The following is a 21,772-nucleotide window of genomic DNA, read 5'->3' on the forward strand; positions in this document are numbered from 1 at the left end:
ACAGAATATTTAAAGGCTCAAGAATCCAGAGGAGTTTTCTCTTATGGAAATTAAGAAATTTAAAGCAGCTGTCTATGTAGGAGAAAGCAGCTGTCTATGTGGGAGAATGGGGCGGGGAGTCGGGAGGTAGAGGCACACAGATCCAGGGAACATGCAGCATCAGGAAAGACCTGAGAAAACTTTATACTGGACTGAACAGTGTTGGTCTTCCTCGGAACATACCCAGTCTGCAAAACTAGATGAGGTGGCTGTTTTTCCAAATGTGAATTTTTTGATAAAAGCCCACAAAGCATAGAAAGAAACAAAGAAACACGGCCCACTCAAAGGAACATCATGAATCTTCAGAAATTGACACTAAAGAAACATAGGCTTCAGACTTCCTAGATGAATACTTCAAAACAGCTGTCTTAAATATGCTCATAAAGAAAAAAGAAGACACAAATAATTAACTAAAGAAAATCAGGAAGATGATACATGAACAAAATGAGAATATAACAGAGAGAATTTATTAAAATAAAAAACTTGAAATCGGGAGCTAAACTATATATAACTAAATTGAAAAATTCATAAGAGGGGTTTGAGAGCAGATTTAAAAAGGCATAAGGCATCAGCACAATTGAAGACAAGTCATTGAAATGATCGGTTCTCAAAAGGAAAAAGAATGAACAAACATGAATAGAGTCTAAGGGAATTATGGGAATCCATGAAACCGACCAATACATGCATGATGGGAGACCAGCAAGAAAAAAAAAAAGGGGTGAGACAGAGGCAGAGAGCTTATCTGAAGAAATAATGGACAAATACTTCCCAAATGTTTTGGAAAACATGGATATAAAAATACAAGCTAAGCAAACTCTAAGGAGGACAAAATCAAAGAGACCCACATTGAGACACATTGTAATCAAGCTGACAAAAGTAAAAAACAAAAAATCTTGAAAGCAGTAATAGAAAAGTGACTCATCATGTACGAATGATGCCAAATAACATTATTAATGGGTTCTCGGCAGAACTCTTTCAGGCCAGAAGGCACTGGGATGATATATTTAAGGTGCTGAAAGAAAAGAAAAACCTATAAATTGAGAATTCTATATACAGCAAAACTGTACTTCTAATAAAGGAGAAATTAAGGCATTTTGGATAAACAGAACTTGAGGGAGTTCATTACCACTAACCTTCCCAACAAAAAGGCTAAAGGGAGTCCTTCAAGTTGAAATGAGAGTACTAGACAGTAACTTTAAGCCAGAAGAAAAGGTAAAGTTCTTTGGATAAAGCAAATACACAAAAGAATGCAGGGAAAAGAAGTGGTTAAGGTAAATACACAAAGAAATATGAAAAAAAAAGAGCATATAATCATTTGGGTTTGTAACTCCACTTTTTATATTCAATATGATTAAAGAAAAAAATTATAAATCTATGTTAATGGGTACACAATATATAGATGTATTTTTTAACAGCAATGACATAACCAAAGGGCAGAGGCAGGAATGAGTAGAAATTTTGCATGTTATTGAAGTTAAGTTGTTATCAGTTTAAAATAGATTATTATGACTTTAGGATGTTATATGTAATCCCCGTGATAACCAAAAACTATATATATTTATGAAATATACAGAAAAGGAAGTGAGAAGGGAATTCAAATGTGTCACTACAAAAATTCAAATAACAGAAAGGCAGGCAATAAGAACGTAAATGAGGGACAAAATTTTTATGAATCATATAGAAAGCAAATACAAAATGTCAAAAGGAATTCTTTCCCTATCAGTAATTACTTTAAAGATGATTGATTAAACTCACCAATCAAAAGATTGATGGAATGGATAAAAAACAGAATCCAGCTATAAAGCTGTCTACAAGAGACTCAGTTTAGACTTATGGAAACACATAGATTAAATGAGAATGGGAAAATATTCCATAAAAATAATAACCAAAGAGAGCAGGGTTGCCTATACTAACATCAGACAAAGCAGACTTTCAGTTAAATCTCCCTCAAGAGACAAAGAAGGAATTGATATGAGAAAAGGGTCAATTCTCCAAGAAAAAATAAAAATTATAAATATATTCACACCAAGTATCAGAGCTCCTCAACAAATGAAGCAAACACTGACAGAAGAAAGAAGAATAGTTGGAGACTGCTATTCCTTATTTAGGAATAAAGAGCACAACCAGACACAAGATCCATAAAGAGATAGAAGACTTAAACAACAGTACACACATTAAATGGATCTAAAGGAGATTTTATATATATATCTACAGCTCTCCATCAAACAATAACAAATTACATGTTTTTTCTGAAGGGTATATGAAACATTTCCAAGATAGACCACATATGTTAACCTCCAAAACAATTCTTAATAAAATTAAAACAACTAAGGTTTTCCAATTAAGATGTTGGAGTAGGTAAGCAGTGTGCTAGCCTCCTTTCATGACCATATCAAAATTACAATTAAATTCCTCTGCAGTCTGTTTTTACAGAACCTGAAAGAAAATCCCACCATGAAACAACATTGAGCATGCATCTGCTGACCATGAGATGGAGATATTGTTTGCCGACCACAGCAATAAAAATCATGGCACAGTCCTCCAACTTTCCCTCCCTGGCCACCTTGTCTTCCCAATATCCCCTAAAAAAAACTGTCACACAGTCCTATTGGAGAGCCACCCGGCTTCTTTCTTCCTGCTGGTTCCCTGATGCACTAGCTAGCTCTCAAGCTTAGCTTGCTGAACTCCCTATCGCATACAGTGTTCTTTCTATGACATTGGGATCCAAGAAACTGGCATTAGTGGCTCTGGCAACACGATTACCTAGCACACTACAGGTATGCAAACATAAAACTCCATACCCTCAAATACATGTAAAACTTCAAACTACCTGCATCTACAAAATACAATGCTCTCAAATACTCACACTAAAAAGCCCCGCTATCATCCAGAATACAGATTCATGTAAACCACACACCACCAATCAACTGCACATTTTGATATAGCACTATCCCATAAAATAGTCACAGACCTGCCTTCACACACACAAGTATATACTCACAATTCCTGAAAATCACCAAAAACAGATGCAATCACACTGCACACCCAAAACACGTATACAGGATCCCTTTGATTTCAAAAATGTGCCAAAAAATGGCCTTACTTCGAAAATAATATAGGCAACTTTTTCCAACATGCCAATATACACATGCAACTAAACCTTCCAAACCCACCACTAGACACACAAATTTCCAACATTCAGAACACACGTGTGCACACACAAACACACATTCCCAATATTCTAAATTACAAATACATAATCCTAACACCTCGAGTGTATCAGACTTACGTCTGGAATGGTCTAAATAAACTCCATCCCACCCACTCTCAAAAAAACACTCATGACCTCCACTTACCCCAAACATTCACGTAGACATCACCAACCCGCACATATAAATATACTCATCAGATTCCCACCAACTCTATAAATGCACAAATGAACCTCAAACCAGGATCATGAAAACACATCCCCAACAGACGCCCAAATAATGACATGCAGGAAACCACCCACATTCAAGTTCTACAATGCCAGGAGATCCACAAATACACACCAGAACATCCCATTTCTAGATATACCCAACTCACAACTTACTCATGTCCCAAAACAAGCACACAACACCCTTAAACACACACACTGAAACACAACCCATGAACACACGCCCCTCACACTACGAACACACCCACACAGATCTTCACTCACCCAGTATTCAAACATAAACCACCTTCAGCCCCAAATGCCCTTGCAGGGGTATGCTGGCAAAGATTAAGCACCCATATCAGCTCACTCTAAAGTAAGCGTGGATCATGCTTCTGTTGATCTTTGCTGAACTCTTGCATCACTAACCCACCTAGGGTTGCAATTCCATGTCGGTTTGACTCAGCCTCATTACTACCGCATCGAGCAGAGTCGCTCACTCGCTGAAAAGAGCGCCATGTGAACATACACGTTAATTGCTATTTTCATGTTAAGAAAGAGGACAACAGTGAACTGAGGATGTGAGAGTTGCACTCAGTGCCTATCATTTTTAATGACCTAATTTTTGCTGAACGGGATGACAGTTTTCAAATTCGGAAGACTTGCTCTCTAACTCTTGTATTCTTCAGAATGCGGCAGACACAGACGGACCTCCTCCTCCCCCATAGAGTTTAACAGCTCACACACACTAGTAGACCCCACTGTAGGCCCCGCAATCACTAAACCGTCCATGAAGCCCGTTCCCAGTGGTGCCAATTCCGCGGTGTAAACACCACCGAAGTGAGCTGTGTAGGGACATGCACTCACTCTGTGGGGCATCTCCCCACACAGACCCCGGATGGAAACAGCACACACTGAGACCAACAGTCAACAGCAGCGACACCTGAGGTGTGGATGGTCCTCGCATCCACGACCATCGCATTCACATAACCGACCTTGGAGGCCGCCACAGGAGGCCCGGACCCAGCCAGGACGGCCGTTGGGGCCCCGCCATACCGGCAGGCGCATGCGCTTCTCCCTCCGCGAACCGCCGCAACGGACCCTGGGAGCAGTTGCAGGACCGAGGGCCAGGCGCACGGGAGACGCAGCCCGGAGACGCGCGCATGCGTGTGGGCCCGAGGCACTCGGGAACTGCCCTAGGCTGTCTGTACAAGCGAGGAAAGAATGGAAGTTCGGGGTTCTCTGCGAAGCTTCTGTGGAGGGGCCTCCTCTTCTGAAGTTTCCGTGGCCATCCCTGGCCATCCCTCATTAAAACCAGCGCGTGTGAAATGAACACTTAGGATCTTAAAATTGCTCAAGTGCAATCTATGCACTTAAATACGACCCTCCTGAAAGAGCTTTGGAGAGGTCTACCTAAAGTGCGCATCCTCAATTTGACGCAAGCGCTTTCATGCCCTTTGGATTGCATATCCGTGGTTTCCAAAAATAATAGATCTTTTTTCCTAGCAAGTCTGAAATTTCCATTAAATAATTCCGGCAAAGAATTTTAGATTTGGAAAACACTTTTAAGAGATACTTTCCTCTGACCCTATTTCTACAGTTTTTCCAAACGCATTTACTGCACAAGGTTGTTTCTCTTAGTGTATATATTGAGTACATGGAGGTTTCCAATAAATGATGATTCACAGGTGTTACTTTTGCACGGTTATCATTAAAACGTTGATAAAGACGTGGCACTCCAGGCTAATTTCCGTTGTCACAGCAGGTAGTATGGAAACAATTTTACCCTCTCCTCCCTTTTTGTATTATTTTGCACATTTTCCGTTGGCGAGTATATACGTTTATTTAGCAGAATCGATGCACTGACTTGAGTTTGTCATATGTTCCCAAGAAAAATGCAATCTTCAGATCCTCTTTCTGGTCATTAACAAGATTAGAGCATTTCTCTCTCCACAAGATAACTCTGAAGACCACTCATATCTCATAGCTCTGAGCTTCTCCAAGTGCATGGACTGAAAACCCCACAAACATGGTATCTCAACATTCTTTCAGTGGTCCCTGATGAGGCGGAAGGTGCTTTCTGAGGCCATATCCAGAGATGTTTTCTCTATGCACTAAATGCCCACCGTTGAACTTTCTGTAGGAATACTCAGAAATCAGGTCCAAAGCACTTTTAGATGTTGCCTTGCATGACCAGCCTTCTCAAATTCCGTTTGAGATAATTTCAAACACCGGGCCCCGTGTGGCCGTAAGGACCCATGCATTTACCAGACTATCCGTTCTGGATTTTGTCAGAAAGGGTAGCCCGTGTTGGAGTCGGCCAAGAGCCAGGTAGGAAGAAGGCCGAGGGACGCAACGCTGGGTAGGTGGATTAAGAATTGAAACGAAGGGAACATCAAGTAAAACCTTTGCGTGTGAATCTGAAAAAGACAATTTACAGATTTCCTGCAGAGGCGCACACCAACCTTGTTGCCACTGTATAGTTTGAAAGGAACTTGTGGTTCTTGCCTACCTGCCAGAGGCCTTCATGGAATGCCTCCCCACCCCCACCCAGGCCTACCTGCCCTCCGCCCCTCCCCCGCTGCGGAATGTCTTGAGACCAACGTTCCACTGTTTAGATTCAAACTTTTCCCTCCTTTACTTGATGGTGACCATCCGCTGGAGCAGGTCACTCTCCTGGTCCTGGACCTCACCTTTCTCAGTTTGGAGGCTACTGGACAGCGGTGGGCAATCCCTCAGCCTGCGGGGATGGCTTCTAAAGGAGGTAAGCCTGTAGGCTGGAGGGGGGTGAGTTTTAGAGACTCTGCTGTCCTTCGAATGCTTGGGATATAAGTGTGACGTGGTTTGGGTTGGGGAACCATCATTTGGGCTGAGTGGAGGAAGGAGAGAGCGCTGGACCTCCAGGGACACGTCGCCTGGGGAGGCTGGAAGCTAATGGAAACCTGGGCCGGCACTGGACAGGAGGGCTCCTAAGGGGTGGATCAGGACGACTCAGGGGAAACGCCTGGGTCCGGAGAAAGGATGGCAGCGGGCACACTGATTCTTTCTAGAGGGGAGACTAGCCATTTTGACCTGTGCGTGTGTGGAGAACAGGGGGTTATGTCGTGGCGGTGGCACAGGGAGTGTCACGGGGAAAAACCCAGCCCCTGTCCTGTTCTTCGGGACCCTGGAGCTTGCCCCACGATAGCTTTCTAAGGGATTTGAACTGAGTATACTAGATCTAATGGGGACAGTGGCGAGAGGTGGTCTTAGCCAGAAAGTTGTCCAGTGCGGCTGTCTGTGGCCAAGTCTACAGTGAAATGTCCTCCCCGCGAGCTAGGCTGGAAGGTGCTCTAACTGCCGCAGCCCAGAGCTTCTCTACTCCTCCCAGCCCAGAGCTCACTTCTCCCCAGCCCAGATAGCTGTTGTCTTGGATTCATCAGGGGCAGGGTGGCCAGGTAACTTCTCCCTGTGTGGAAACTCAGCTCCTCAGACCTACTTCATATTGTCGTGTATCTCAGGGCAGCCTTTCAGCCCTGCGTTTTACCTTTGAGATGACAGTTTGCCCATGTGCCACGTCACTACTTCATGGCCAGGGAACTGAGGTGGAGTGCGGTTGGGCTTTCCTGTGGAACGTCTCTGAGGGCCGGTTCCTTTTTAAAGGGAGCAAGGAGAGTAGCACAGAAGCAGGAAGATGATCTTCCGTGTTATTGTTCAACATCCTAGGACACCTGTCCTGATTAATTAATTAGGTGCACGTGGTGTGTTCCTGGGTCTCCTGGCCCAGGGCCTGCGTGGGTTCCAGACCACATCGTCCCACTGACACCTGGCTCACACTGCGTCTCACTTCCGTACTGCGTCTTCACTTGCTGTCGTTGGGAGCTGTAAGGGGAAGTACCACAGAGAGTCCGCAGCCCCACGACCAATCTAACAGTAGCTATGGGACTTAGTGGAAACCTCCACTGACGGCCCCACTGCTCTCCATTCCCTGGCCCTTTTCTAATCCTCTGCAGCCATTGCTGGCTGTGAAATGGCCGTGTCTAAGGGACAGAATGCCGACTTGACAGATCCCTCTCCTGGGAACGGAACTCCTGAGTGGTGGCAGTGACTCTGAGCAGTGGGGACTGAGTGGCAGCACCTGGCCCATATTAAGTGCTGGCTGTGGTTGGTTTTGAGATGCCCACTAGGCTGCTTTGTTAGGGGACTTATATCTGGGTTCGTGGTGCTGTCTCGTGGAGAGAGTATTACTCAGGCGTTTTGATTTTGTTGTGTTAGGCCAGTAAAGAAAGAGAGTGATGTATGTTGGAGCATCAGGAAAAGGAAGACTGAGGAGGAGATGGGGTCCTAATATTTGAGACACTGCCTGTTCACAAAGGCCGTTACGGTGCCTAGACTTTACCTTGGAGATTGTCCCTACCTGCTAGTGTGTCTGCCTAGGGGCGTTTTCCACAGGACAGGTGTCCGGCCTGTTCCATGTCTTGGGAGACAGACTCTGAGGCCGGCAGGGTCAGGTGTAAGGGAATCCTCAGGGAGGCTCTCTCAGAGTCGGCACTGGCTGGGGCAGTTTCTTCTCAGCAGGCAGTGGTCAGGGAGCCTTGGTGAATGGCGAGCAAGCGCTCCAGCGGAATAATTCTCAGCCTGAGGTCGGAGCATGAAAACCACTTGAGGACATTTGCAACTTGCAGTTCCCCGTCCGATTGGTCCTTACCTGTAGAGACTACTCATCACTCTGATTCCCCAGGGGTTAAAGGGGGCCCAGAGCTCCTCGGTCCTGTTTGCTGATTCTCCTACTCCATTCACCCTTTTCCTTTGTCTCAACAGCATGTGCAGTACTCGGACCGGCTGTGACCGTGAACCCCGGTGCTTCCATGTCTCCTTTCATGGCACTGCCCTTTCCCCCACCCATGCCTGGCCCCGCATACCGGCCACCCTGGGAGCAGCACCTGCCGCCCCTCATGGCCCCGTCATTTCTTCCTGGCCACCCCCTGGTGCTGCCGGCTTTCCCTGGGATGCCTTTGGTGGCAAGAGATGCCGGTCATGGCTCCAGTGGGACTGGGGCTTGCAACATCATTGTCCAGGTCAAGTCAGAAGTGGGGCGAGCAGAGCCCGCCCAGACTCAGACCTTGGTCCTTACGCAGGCCCCACTCAACTGGAGTGCTCCAGGAACCCTCCATGGGGGTGCTGCGTGTCCTGCACCCCTCTTCTTGGCAGCCTCTGCAGTGGAGCCCGTTATGCCCACCCCGGCCGTTGGGGGCACCCAGGCTGTCGAGGGAGGCTGGCCCCTAGGCCTTCCTCCTGAAGCTCCCCCACCAGCTGCCCAGCTGGCCCCTGGCGTCCCGCCAGTGAACGCCGGGCCATGGCCAAGTGGGGCTTCCAGGGAGGGTGGCATGGCCACCTCCCAGTCCAAGGCCTCGCCGGATGACTCCTGCAACCCCAAGAGCGTTTATGAGAACTTCCGTCGTTGGCAGCGTTTCAAGGTCCTGGCCCGGCAGCACCTTCCCCAGAGTCCCGATGCGGAAGCTCTTTCCTGCTTTCTCATGTGAGTGCGCTCGGCAGGGGCACGGGAGCTCGTCTGGAGCTTTCACGTGGAGAGGAACGTGGGATGGGCATGCGGGTTGCCTCATCCTGCGAGACTGGAAGCAAGGTCTGAGGGTGGTGTCCGCGCTCTGAGAAGGCACCTTCTCGGTAGCATGCGTCACACGCCCCATTCATGACATCCACTCGGGTGCCTTATCTCAACTGACACCTTTCCCCCAGCCATGCCTGGCCCCTACTAGAGTTGTGACCCTGGGAGACATGTCCTTCAGCACCCTCAGGTCCCTCGTAAAAAGGGGAGGACAATTCTACTTCATTTAGAGGGCAGACGCATTGGGTTAATCCGTGAAGCGGCAGCAGATTGCCTGGCACGTGCCACACCTCATTAATGATAGTGATTATTGCTATGAAAGGGCAATCTGGAAGAGGAAAAGCGCTCCCAGAGCCAAAGCGTCCCATCTATAGGGTGCGAGTGGACGGTCGGCCTCAAGTCCAGGTTGATGGGCTGGTGTGAATGTGAGGCAGTAACAGCAGTAGCTGGGAATGCTTGTCTCCGCACACCCAGCCTCCTCCCTCACCTGCCTGTGCTCGGTGATGCTGTGGGGGGCACGTGGTGTGTTCCACAGAGCTGGGTGGGTCAGGCGGGTGGAGGCCGGGCTGTAGGCCCTGACTGACCCTGCGGACTTACAGCCCAGTGCTCCGGTCCCTGTCCCGCCTGAAGCCCACCATGACGTTGGAGGAGGGAGTGTGGCGGGCCGTGCAGGAATGGCAGCGCAGAAGCAACTTTGACCGGATGATCTTTTACGAGATGGCAGAAAAGTGAGTCAGGGTCCTGAGTCTCGAGGGCTGCGGGCCAAGGACTGGGCTGGACTTCAGTCAGGGTCTGGCTGTGGTGGTGCTCGTCAGAGGCTGTTGGGAAGAGGGTTGTTGGCCCGCATAGTATCCCCACAGCCCAGAGTTCCTTCTCCCCACCGGAAGCCTCCCTCCCCTTCAGAGCGTGGGTTCTTCTGTCCTACCTCCCTTGTGACCTCTGCCCTCCCCTGATCTTGACCCACCCTTGCCCCGACATTAAGAGACAGGACAGGGTCAGGGGGACGTGCCCAGCCAGTGGGGTCAGACTCCAGCTACTGCGGCTGGTGGAGTACTGTGCAGAGAACGTGCTCCACCAGCCAGCCTCCTGCCTCCTCAGTGGCCCGGGCCTCCACATCCCCAAGGCAATTGCTCTCTGATCCCTCCATCACCTGCTGCCTTTTCCGGGCTCTGGGTCGCCCTCCTCAGCACACCCTTGTGCCTTCCTCACCCTTTCCCCCCCACCCCCCCACCAGGTTCATGGAGTTTGAGGCAGAGGAGGAGATGCAGATTCAGCAGTGGCAGTGGACGCAGGGGGTGCAAGGCCTGGCTCCTCCGGCCCCAGCAAAGCCTGATCCTTGGGTGCCCCCAGCACCGGCGGTGGGCCCGCAGCCAGGTACGGCACCGTGTTCCCTCAGGAGCCCATGGCCAAAGGCCATGGACTCAGGGCAGGCCACTGTCCCCACACGGATCTTTTCCTTCAAGGGGGCGCTGTCTTTCCACCACAACAGCCATGGGAGCTGAGGTCTCAGCCGCCCTTTGTCACCATAGGGTCTGGACCCGGTTAAGTTTCATAATCCTTCTCCCACCTTCCTGTCAAAGGACCCAATGTAAAGTCTGCTGAGGAGCAGGGTGGATGGGGGCCCTTCGGAGAATCGGTGGCTCCACGCTTCTTTCCATGTGACTCCCTTCGATGCTCCCCTCCGACCTCTCCCCTCCCACGGTCACAGGGCTTCACAGGGCTTCGGGTGGTCCTGAGCCGGCCGCACCCATGCCGATGTCTCACAAACACTGCTCTCAGCATCGCACACTCGGGAGGTGGAAGCCGGAGCCCCTCATGCTCCCTCCTCTTCTCGCCCAGCCTCAGCGTGCACTGCCAGGAAGGCCATCCCCGGGGCGCAGCCTGCCCGTCCGAAGCCACACAGACGCCAGAGACCTCGGGAGACCAAGGCGCCAAAGGAGATCCCAGCTGAGGCTGTGAGAGAGTACATGGACATCATGGACGGGCTGGTGGGGCCGGCCCACTCCGCCTCGGGGGAAGAGGACAGAAAGGCGCCGCAGCAGGAAGAGGACGGGGACTACCTGGACCAGGGTCTCCTGAGCTACATCGACGAGCTGTGTTCCCAGGAAGACTTCGTCACCAAGGTGGGCTGGCTCAGAGCTCCAGGGTCTGGAAGGTTCCAGGGAGTGGCACTCTAGCACCCAGACCTGGGTTCTGCCCAGGCCAATGGGGTCAAGTTCTGTTCTTTGTTCCTGAGTTGGGGGCATGAGTGTGTGTGTGTGTGTGTGTGTGTGTGTGTGTGTGTGTGTGTGTGTGTGTACTGGTGACCGTGGCAGTCTAAAACACTCACCTCTTGCACGAGGATGTGGCGGGTCTTTGCTTTGCCCCTTTTCCCCCAGGTCCTGCTGACTCACAGGTTACACCCTACCCAGGATGCTCACAGTTTCTTCCTCTGTCTCAGGTGGAGGCAATCATTCACCCCCGATTCCTGGAACAATTGCTTTCCTCAGAAACACAACTGGATCCCTTAGCCCTAGCTGAGGAGTTGGAGCAGGAGGAAGCACTCACTCCTGGCCAGGTGAGCCAAGGGAGGGAGGAAACCCCATAGACCGGGGAGGGGGTGTGTGAGCCCGGGTGGGATGGGGTGCCAGGTAGAACAGGGGAAGGAGGGCCTCCAGGGAGATCGGGGGTGGGGAACCTCAGGTGCACCAAGGGAGGGAGAGACCCTGGGAGGGGGCTGGTCAGGTGAACCATGAGAGGGAGCCCCAGGTAAACCAGGGCACGGAGGGCCCCAGGCAGGGGTGCACGTGCCTCTGTCCACCCCTCCCCTGCCTGTAGGGCCAGCTCCGGGGTGGGTGCAGTGCAGGACGACAGGAAGGGCAGGACTGTAGGAAGGAGAGGATGATAGGAAGGGAGGGATGGGGAGCCCAGCAGGGGACGGGAGGGGCAGCAAGCTGTGACTACAGCACAGGATGATGGCAGGAGAGCCACAGGCCTGTCTTGGGGTTCGAGTCACGAGTCACAGGGGCATCACCTACCCTCCTCTCTCCGATGCCACTCCTCGTCCCTCCCCCCACCACGTGTGCAGAGCAGTCACTGGCCCCCTCCTCCCTCCCAGCTGGTAGAGAAACGATTCCTGGCCTTGAGGGAGGAAGAGGGTGTGCAGGCCCCACCGAGCCACGGTGCACCACGACTGGACTCACGATCTCCTGAGTCCGAGGCCGGCCGAGTTGCTCAGAGTCATGACCACGGCCCCCAGCAGGGGGTCAGCGACAAAGCCAGCCCTCCAGAGATTGACTTCAAGGACCCTGAAAGGCCCCGTCCAGCAGAGGCCCACCTGTCCAGGCCCAAAGCCTTTGCTGTCTCTTCAGGACATCGGGAGTCCCCACCACTCCGGGCTCCACAGCGCCGCTCTGCTCCCCATGGTCACGGGCGCACTTCCTCTGGCCTGGGACCCAGGGACGCTTCCATTCCCAGAGAGACCGCTCCTTTCAGGAAGACTCGCGGGCCAGCAGATTGGTCCAGTGAGGAGGAGGAGGAGCTGCCCAGCCTGTCCTTCCTCTTGGACTCTCAGAAGAGCCTGCTGCCCTGGGGGTTCTCCCTGAGTCCTGTCTCTGCCCCTGGCCTTGTCTTCCCTGGAAGTCGGGGGTCCTGGGGAGCTCCCCAGTCCCTGTCCCCTCAGAGAATAGGCCTCAGCCGAGCCGCCCCTCCAGTTGCCAAGTCTAGGAAGCGCCCTCTGGGTGGAGGCCCGGCCCCTGCTGGGAAGAGTCCCCTCTCGGGGGCCGACCTTGGGGTCTCTGGGAGGCCAGCTTTGGCTCTGGGGCTGGTTCGCTCCTCACAGCCTCAAAAGAGAAAGTGTGGCCCGTTGCTCTCAGGGAGGAGGAGAAAGCGGTACTGCAGCCCGTAGGACCCATTGGGGTGTCCTCCTGGTGCCCCGAGGGGGCCATACTAGATGTGACTTGGCTGTCCCCCGCGGGAGCCAGGGGCTCCTCCTCATCCTGGGGTTGGTCATGGCGGTACTACTGACGTGGGAGGCAGGAAGGGAGGGCGGGTCGGTCAGGGTAAGGTTGGGTCTGGTGGGGGCTTGGGGCGGGGGGTTGGGGGTGGGAGGGGCTAGGGGGGATAGGGGGTAGGAGCAGCACCTTTGGGGCATTGTGTGTAAATTACAAATAAAGATGATTTTGCGAGAAAACGCTCTGAGGGCCGCTGTCTCCGTATTCGGGTCTGCGCTGCTCTATGGAGAGGGGCTCGGAGGGGAAGGAAGGATGTGGAAGGTCACGGACCTATGGATACGCAGGTTACCCTCTAGTTCCTCCATCCAGGTTGACGGGGACTCCTCCAGACTGCTCCTGGGTGCACACGGCTCTCTTGTCCCCAGGGACCATTCCCATCACTGAAGCTCCCAAGGCCAGGCTGGGTGAGGTGCCTCCTGGGTCCTCTCCCATCTTCATCTGCACTCTGAAACCTCTAGGGGCGGGGAGCTGCTTTGGAGTCTTTCAGCCCTCTGGACCATTAACCAGTTTTCTAGAATGGACTGGAGTCAGCCCTTGTCTTCAGGGAGCTTCTCTCTGCCTCCCGGAAGCGGTCAGACAACAGGGCTATCCTCAGCTCTTCCAGGGATTCCTGTGTGGGTGGCATGACCAGAGAGGAAAAGGCTTGGCCTCGGGGGACACGCTCTCTGCCTCTGTGCATCCTCGCAAGGGAAGTATCCTCCAGTCTCAGTGGGATGACTGAATATGGAGGGCGGTGGAGACGGTGAGGATGGAACAAGGGGGAATGGGCTGAGCAGAGAGTGATGGGGCACCTCTTAAAAGCCTGAAGGCGGGAAGTGATGGTGGGGAGGCTACCAAGTCCCTTGCCAAATATCTGTGTGACAGCCGTGCCCAACTGAGGGAGGAAGACCGTCTGCTGTGGCCTGAGGGACCGGACTCAGGGTCCACGGGTCTCGAGGAACCACACAGCTCCTGTCCCCTCTCTCCCAACCTTGGCTGGGCTCCTGTGTGACTAGATGACGACACAGATTAGTATTCACGTGTAAGACAGTCTCTACTAAACCAACTGCGAGCAAGCTTCACAAGCGCAGCACAACCAGCAGGGTCCATGGGAGGGGACCGAGGCGTGTGCGCCCTGGGGCTGTGAGTGCCTGGGAACCAGGCTGAGTGGAGGGGAGGCCTCGGTTGCCCTGTGGCGGGCACTGGTACAGGCCGCACGCTCAGAGCAGGGGACCCGAACCCTGGCTGTCAGAGTGAGACGACCAGGTGGTGAGGGGCAGGAGCTGCGCCAGGGAAGGAGACCCATCTCCTGCCTCGTCCTGGCCCCAGCCGTATGCTCTGATTCCGCGTGGAGTCGTGCCCTGGACCTGACTCCCCTCTTCTCTTGGCCTACGCCTCCTCTCCAGTCCGGGTTCTAACTTCTGATTCCTTATCTGGCCCAGGTGGGGTCTAGATAGGCTGAGTCTCCCCAGGTGTGACCCCGGCTCCGCCCAGCACGCCAGGCTGTGGCCCCGGCTGGTGGTACAGCGGCAGCGATGGAATGGGGCTAGAGCCGCCCAGGTACACAGGGGGCCTGGCCCAGTACTGGCCCCCTCAAAGAGTTTGATGTGAATGGACTCATGTCGGGGCCCCCTACTGTCTCCCATGGAATCGCAGGTCGGCCCACAGGTCCTCCTCTACCACCTTCCCCCATCCCGTGCCACGGGCAGCACCTCCTGGGCCCTTTGTGAAGGCGACTTCTCATCGTGGCCATGCTTTCCCCAGCTGCTGCCTCGCTCCCTATCCAGCTGGGCCTCAACACAGAGAAGCGGGCTCAGAAGTAGTGCCAGACTCAGACTGCATCGTCAGACTGGTCCAGAAGCTGGCGGCCCTTGTGTTTGAGCATCCCCGTGTCCTGTCTAGGGTGGTGCTTGTGGCAGGTCCTGGCGGCAAGTGTGGTGAGTGACGGGGGGGAGCCTGGACCCTTCGTTCACTGGTTCACCTTAGTCCTGCAACTCCTCTGCTTTTGGGGTCTTTGTGGTAAAACAGGGTAACACGTCCCCCTCTCACGTTGTTAGGAACACCGAGTGAGTCGTGTTTGAAGGCAGCGTACTTGGTCTTCCCCCGTGTGTGCCGGGCCCTCAGGCTAGGATGGGAGTCATCATGATCGGGTTCACACCTGGTGCTCGGATGTCTCGGCTCCTGTCCTCACTCGCCTGGTGCTTTCTGCCCCTGGAGTCCTTGTTTGCATGAGGAGGCATTCCCAGGAGGAGGCAGAACCTGTGCTGTCCCCACCCCTGAGTCCTGTGAACCCTGAATCTTCCCCCGGAACCTGCACAGCGAGGCCGACCGAGGTCCATCGCTGTCCCAACCAAGTCTGAGTCCGACTTCATAGCCCACATGGAATCTCGTAGAGGTTTGCACATTAGTCTTTGGAAAATTCTAGGGTAAGTCCCAATGGGAAGAAAAAGAAAGAAATGTTTCAAATGTTCATTGCAGCCGACCTTCTTTGAAACGGAGAAACAAACTTGACATCATGCTTTGCAAGGACGGTGCATAAGGTAGGAATCAGGAAGGAGTTACTGTAAGTGACTGAAGCAGAATCTGTGAGCACGGCGATGTCATCCTGTCAAAGCTCCAAAGAAATGGTGACGCTCATACAGAGAAGTGGAGCTGGCCCCTATGGGTTTGCTGCTCTCCTGTGCTCCACTTCCTTGTAGCCTCCTGGGTCTCCACAGAGAGCCTGGGAGTGAGTCGCGTCTCACCCATTTTTCTGTGAGGAGAGTGGGCTCAGGGAGCTCAGGGGTCCAAGTGCCGGCCGCACAGCAGGAACTGGGACCGCCCGGTTGGCACCATGCCATGTCGACTCCAGAGCCCTCCTCCTTCACCACGGGGAATAAACCTCCTCGAAGAAGTCATGGGATCCTGCGGAAACCGCAGTGATACAGGAGCAAGACCTGTCAGCATCCTCATGGTTCCAAAGTGGTGGTAACGCACATTCTTTGTCATGGTGGGTTGGGATTGAATTTCCTGGATGTTCGGCTTCTTTTCGTGTGTCTGTTGGCCATTAGCGTATCTTCTTTGGAGCAAGACATATTCATTCACTACCCATTTTTAGTTGGTTGATTTGTCTTTCATTGTTGAGTTGTAAGAGCTCTTTATGTATTCTAGGTGAAAGTGTCTTTCCAGACGTACGATTTGCAAAAGTAGTCTCCCATTCTGTGAGTTGTCCATGACTTTCTTGATAGTGTCCTATCAAGGAAAAAAGGAAAAAAGCCTTTACTTCTGATGAAGCCCAATTTATTTATTTTTTCTTGCGTTGCTTTCGTTTTTGGTGTCGTATCTAAAATTCTGTCGACAATCCCATGTCATGAAAATGTATGCCTATGATTCTTCCTTTAAAAAAAAAAAAGCATCCGTACCATCTTTAAGTCTACCGCTTGATAGCGTTAAGTATATTTTCATTGATGTGCGACAGATCTTCAGGAATTTTTCATCTGTCAACTCCGAAACTCTATACACTTTAGACACTAATTCTTTCTCCTCCTCCCCCAGGCTTGACTACTACCTTTCTACTTTCTGTTTCAATGACTTTGACTACTTTAGATACTTCATGTGAGTGGAATCGTATAGTGTTTGCCCTTTTGCGACTGGCCTATTTCACTTAGCGTAGTGTCCTAGAGGCTCATCCATGTTGTAGCATGTGACACGGCTTGCTTCCTTTCAAGGCTCAGAATATTCCATTGTATGTATAGATCACATTTTCTTTACCCAGTCATCTGTCGATGCACATTTGGGTTTCTCTTGGCGGTTGGGAATAATGCTGCAATGATGCGATGTACAAATATCTCCTTGAGATCCTACTTTGAATTCTTTTGGATACATATCCAGAAGTGGGTTGTTATATTTTGAAAAATTTTTTGAGGACGTTCCATGTCGTTAACTGTAGGGAGCTAAAGCTCCCCAAATTCAAAAGAGTGCATGGTTTATCTCGGGAGGCCTGCTTGCATAAAAAAGAAAAGGCTGGTTCTGTGGAATTCCAGGAAGAAGAAGATTAAGTATAGATAAAGGGAGTGTCAAAGGGAGGGTCAAAGGAAGTGCCGATTGTACCTTGATCTTCAGGATGTTACTTTAATCATGTTATCTTGGGAGACCAAAAGGAACAGATTGTGTTTAAAAGAAGGATAAGAAATAAACTCGGAGAGACAGTTGTGAGATCTGCTCTCCCTCCTGCACCCTGTCTGTCTTCTCTTTTTTCTCAGTCCCCGCTCCCCGATTCAGGTACCCGGTTTGACTTGGTCGGCTGGCTTCCGACAGTTAACCTCAAGGGCCGCACCATTTTACATTCCTACCAACAGTTGGAAAAGAACCACTGTCAAGAGCTAAAACTTGATATATTAGATGTTATTTACTTTTTGAGTTACTTATGACTTTTTATCGTATGGGCATATTAAGAATAATTTACCAGTTCTCTCGTTGGCGAACTTCCATAAGTTACAATGTAACAGGCAATCGGTTCTAGATACAGTGCTTTTCCTTACACGGCTCTGAAAAAGTATTCTATCTAATAAGCCTTTTGTTGTTGCTATCAAAAATTATGCCATCATTTTTATAAGCCTTTCACTGCAGGTGATTGTCTTCCTTGCTAATTGTTTTTAAGATTGTCTTTTGAGTGCTACAGTTTCGAGAGGTGTGATTATTTGACGGTTAAATTTTCTTTTTCTATCCTCCACATGCTCTCTTTTGCTTCATTAACTGGTAACACACATTCTTCATCAACTCTGAAACAGAATATTATCTTCTCAAGGCCGCTTTTCCTCGTCCTCTCTTGTCTCTACTGCTAGAGCTCCAAACATATGTATATTATACCATCTCATTATGTAGTCTCTGGCTCCTATAACAAAATACCGTAGACTAGGTGGTTTAAACAACAGACATTTATGTCTCACCATTCCGGAGGCTGGAAGTCCATGATCAAGGTGCCCGCAGACCCTATTTCTATAAACTCCTCTCTCATATTTTCTGACTCTTTCTTTTCTGTGCTACATCGTACCTAACTCTTCGCAACCATCTTCCATGTTAGCGATTTCCTTTTTATCACACTCTGATCTACTCTTTTTCCCATTCACTTCGATATGCGGATTTGTGGTGTTTGTATGTTCCATTTCATCAAACATGATCGAAACTATGCAAGTTCAGTGGTCAAGAGTTAACAAATAAGTTTTACTGCTTCATCCAAAACATCCTGAACTGAAACTGGCACTTTTACGGCAAGAGTATGATAGTGAATACGGTTCCTAGTTGAACAGTTTGGTGCCACTCCTTGATCTGGGTTACGGTGCCAGCATTTCTGCCACCATTGCTTTTGCCCCATCGGTGTATCTGTCCACACAATTGTTTCAGGATGACTCATGGGATTCAAAAAGTGAATCAACACTTTGAATATTTCAACACCGTTTTTTTTGTTGTTTTGTTGTTGTTGTTGTTGTATGCGACCAAGCATATAGATCTTTGCCGTTTACTTGGCACAAATGCAAGGAAAACAGCGAGCCCAGCCACTTTTCTTTTTTTTGGTTGATCCATTGATTTATGAGACAAAAGTGCTGGTCAGTTGTCAACTCCGTTTCCCATTTGTATCTTTAATTGTGTAATTGGAAAGCGGCAGTGCTACCAGTTCTTTCATTTACTTTCATCCCGTGGTCAACTCCCATTGCCTACTGTACAAAGGCTTCGTTAGTCCCTCCCACAGGTGTGTGAACCATAATATGAACAGCGACGCTTTTGAATGGAGATGGAGCTGCTGTGCCAGAGGAACTGCCTCGCATGTCTTTTACCTCAAATCTTGGAGTGTCAAAGAAAGGGTAAAATAACTTTTTCTTTCCCAAAATAACTTTTGAGCTGGGCCTCAGCAAACTTGTTTCGCAAAGGACGGTTTGCAAAGATAACAAGAAAGCAGTTATTATGACGACTGGACTGAAATTTTTAAAATGTTGTTTAGAATGAACATCACTATCTTACGCTATCTGCACCAACAGAAATGCCTTCCTCCTACTGATGTAATCGTTCCCCTTCCCCTTCCTATAATTACCCACTGCCATTGTCTCCTAACACTGCTAGGGCTCCCGCCCGAATCAGTGCTTTCCTGAGTAGCAATTCTTATTGGTCTCGAGAAAATGCTATTGCCCTCACTTTGAAAGGCCTTTTTATTTCGTTATTTTTTATTTTTGTATCTTTTGGTTAGCAGGTGCAACACTATAATATATCCTGTGACGCGCTTAACAGATTCCTCCTTTTTAGTTTGAAGAGCTATCAGAAACAATTTTTATTTTTTGCCCTTTAAAGGACTCATACATCTATGTTTACAATATTCAATTCCTCTCTCTATAAACGTGAAATGATTGGACTGAAAATTATGCTGCACGTTCACTGGCATGTAATCCCTGTTCGATTTGCCTGTGGCACGAGCTACAATGAGGCTAATCATTGGTACCTACAAAGCCCTGGGGGTCCGCTTCGTCCGCTCTCAGGAGGGAATCGCGGTAAGGTGTACCTGATAGCCTGTCTGATGTCTGGGCCCCTGGGGACAGGTGAGAGCTTTCAGGTGAGTGCAGTGGGGAGTCTCAAAGACTCTTGGTCTAGAGGAGGCAACAGAGTCAGGTTGACTTTTCCACTCTTGACTCCTTTCATGTGCGAATCTCCCAGATTCATTTAGCCTGATTAGAGGGAGGGAGGAAATGTCAGCAGCTGGACAGGTGGTTCTCCAGGAAGAGGCGTCGGGGAGCAACACCCCGTCTCGGCAACCAGTCGTGCACTGAACAGCCTAGATGAATCGGGTCCTCGTCCAGAAGTCCACGGACCCCTAGGCAAGATGTGCAAAATTTGGGATCTGGGGAATGGGCTCAGAAATTTAGCAAAGAGTTGGGGGTGTCCTACCCCCAGCTACTTAAGAGCTTGTTATATGGCACGAGACAGCCGAGCCTTTGGTCATGTTCTGAACAGCTGTCCTGTGCATGGCCCATACGAGCAGCAAGCCTTCTGAGGCATGACTCAGCGCTGGCCCCGCTCCACCCTGAGGCTCCTGCACTGGGAAACATGAGTGCGTGGCCAGGCCGGCTGATTCCCCAGGACAATTGTCAGTGCTCTGTGCCTGGCCCGCCTGATTCAGGTTCTGGATCGTCCAGTCACCACGTACTGTCGCGTTTCCCGGAATGAGTGGGCTAACGATCCAGACACAAACGTTGAGTCTGGGCCTGCTATGCCCTTGAGAAGACATGACCTGTCACATGGCCCGTGAGCAGTGGTCACATGGGGCCGGCCACCTGTCCTCAAGACCTCGCATTGCCCCTCTGTGAGGCAGGTGGTTGTGACGGCAAGAGCTCTGGGGTCTTGTGATCCCACAGCAAACACTGGATCCTGACTGACCCCACGGAGGTGGAGGAGGACGTGGCCTTATGTGACGGGTTTTTCCGTCAGGCACCGGCTTTCTTGAGTTTCTGCCTCGGCCCCTGACACTGGGCGCTGCTCTCAGGAGTCAGCCTCTCTGTTGCAGTTGCCTCACCAGGGGGAAGCGCTGTGTTTTACCTGTCGACCTATATACACCCTGGAGTGGGTGACCACAGTCTGGCTTGGCACACACTGGGGAATCCTACACGTGTAATCCAGGACTGAGGTTTGCTAGGCGTTGGACCCCAGAAAGATAGGTGGATGCTGATGGGCCTGAGGGACCGATGCTGCAGCCCCGCGACAGGTGAGTTCCCCTGGAAGAGGCTACCCATGGTCCTCTTTGGCCCCTGAACCCCACAGAGGTGCCGACACGTGCCCCTTGCAGGCCACGGGCTCTGTGCACATGGGCTCCTCGCTCTCCCTGAGAGTAGCTGGTCATCCCTCACTGAGAGGCCTCTGCTCAGAACGGGGCACAGAGCTGACCTGCTCCTGGCACATGTGTTCTTCCCTGGGCTTCACCCCTGTAGTTGACCTGCATTCCTGTCTCCTGTCTGGCGGCCTGTTCTTCTCCTCCCAGACACCGGAGGGGGCGCCAGGCCCGGGTCGAATATGGCATTTCATCAGGCTCCATGGTGTCAACCTCACCAGCCCACTGGCGTTGACCTCCAGGAGCCCTTCGAGAGAGCAAGACCAAGGACTTTAAGGAGACTGGCTAACGTCAAAGAACATGGGCTATAAGTTGAGGAATTTCTAGTGACCTCCAATCCCTTAAGAGAAGAAAATAGAAATGGGGGAATCGAAAGTTGCAAAGAACAACATCAAGCGATAACAGTTGAAGTGGATGGCGCATTCACGGAGTCAGGGAAACGACCGTGGTCCACAGGTGTGCAGAGAAGGTGTCTCACCCCGGGGAGGGGGTGGGGAGGCACGGCCACGGCTCCTCTGAGACCCAGGCAGGTGCTGGGCACCTTCGTACGTAATGTTCGTCGAGGCAGAGCTTGGCTAGTGACACCAGGGAAAGGCCATTGTGGTGAAGGTGATGACCGCCCGTCTCCACCGCCCTCAACACTTGCTGGGGGCACAGACACTGAGACTCTGGGCCCCCTGGGTGGGGTTCTCCTCACAAATCGTCATGTTCTCCAGGGTCTTTTTTCAAATCACAGACTGTGTAATTTAACAGACAACTTGGATAAATGTGCATCTAAGTGGCTTTCTTCGAAGGGACTTGTTAAGCGGTGGTTGGGGAGAGATGTGTCCCCGGGAGGATTCGGGCCCTCTAACTTGCAGGGGACCCTTTTGTCAGACAGGGGCAATTCTGCT

General features: G+C 50.9%; 1 protein-coding gene across 1 annotated transcript; it reads left to right on the forward strand.

Annotated features, from left to right (window-relative positions):
* The first annotated feature begins 6,202 nt into the window (after positions 1-6,202).
* LOC105311505 (NUT family member 2F-like) lies at positions 6,203-12,945 on the forward strand. The gene is made up of 7 exons (XM_011387493.1): positions 6,203-6,218; positions 8,255-8,972; positions 9,659-9,787; positions 10,294-10,445; positions 10,863-11,182; positions 11,500-11,616; positions 12,157-12,945. The coding sequence occupies exons 1-7, from the start codon at positions 6,203-6,205 to the stop codon at positions 12,943-12,945; spliced, it is 2,241 nt and encodes a 746-aa protein (XP_011385795.1).
* Positions 12,946-21,772: the final 8,827 nt, after the last annotated feature.

The sequence above is a fragment of the Pteropus vampyrus genome, unplaced genomic scaffold, assembly GCF_000151845.1.
Source record: "Pteropus vampyrus isolate Shadow unplaced genomic scaffold, Pvam_2.0 Scaffold1000004475, whole genome shotgun sequence".
Taxonomy (NCBI): domain Eukaryota; kingdom Metazoa; phylum Chordata; class Mammalia; order Chiroptera; family Pteropodidae; genus Pteropus; species Pteropus vampyrus.

Coding starts and splice junctions, on each gene's coding strand:
- LOC105311505 (XM_011387493.1), top strand. Junction 8,973..9,658: donor GCTCTTTCCTGCTTTCTCAT/GTGAGTGCGCTC, acceptor GCGGACTTACAG/CCCAGTGCTCCGGTCCCTGT. Junction 11,183..11,499: donor AGGAAGACTTCGTCACCAAG/GTGGGCTGGCTC, acceptor CCTCTGTCTCAG/GTGGAGGCAATCATTCACCC.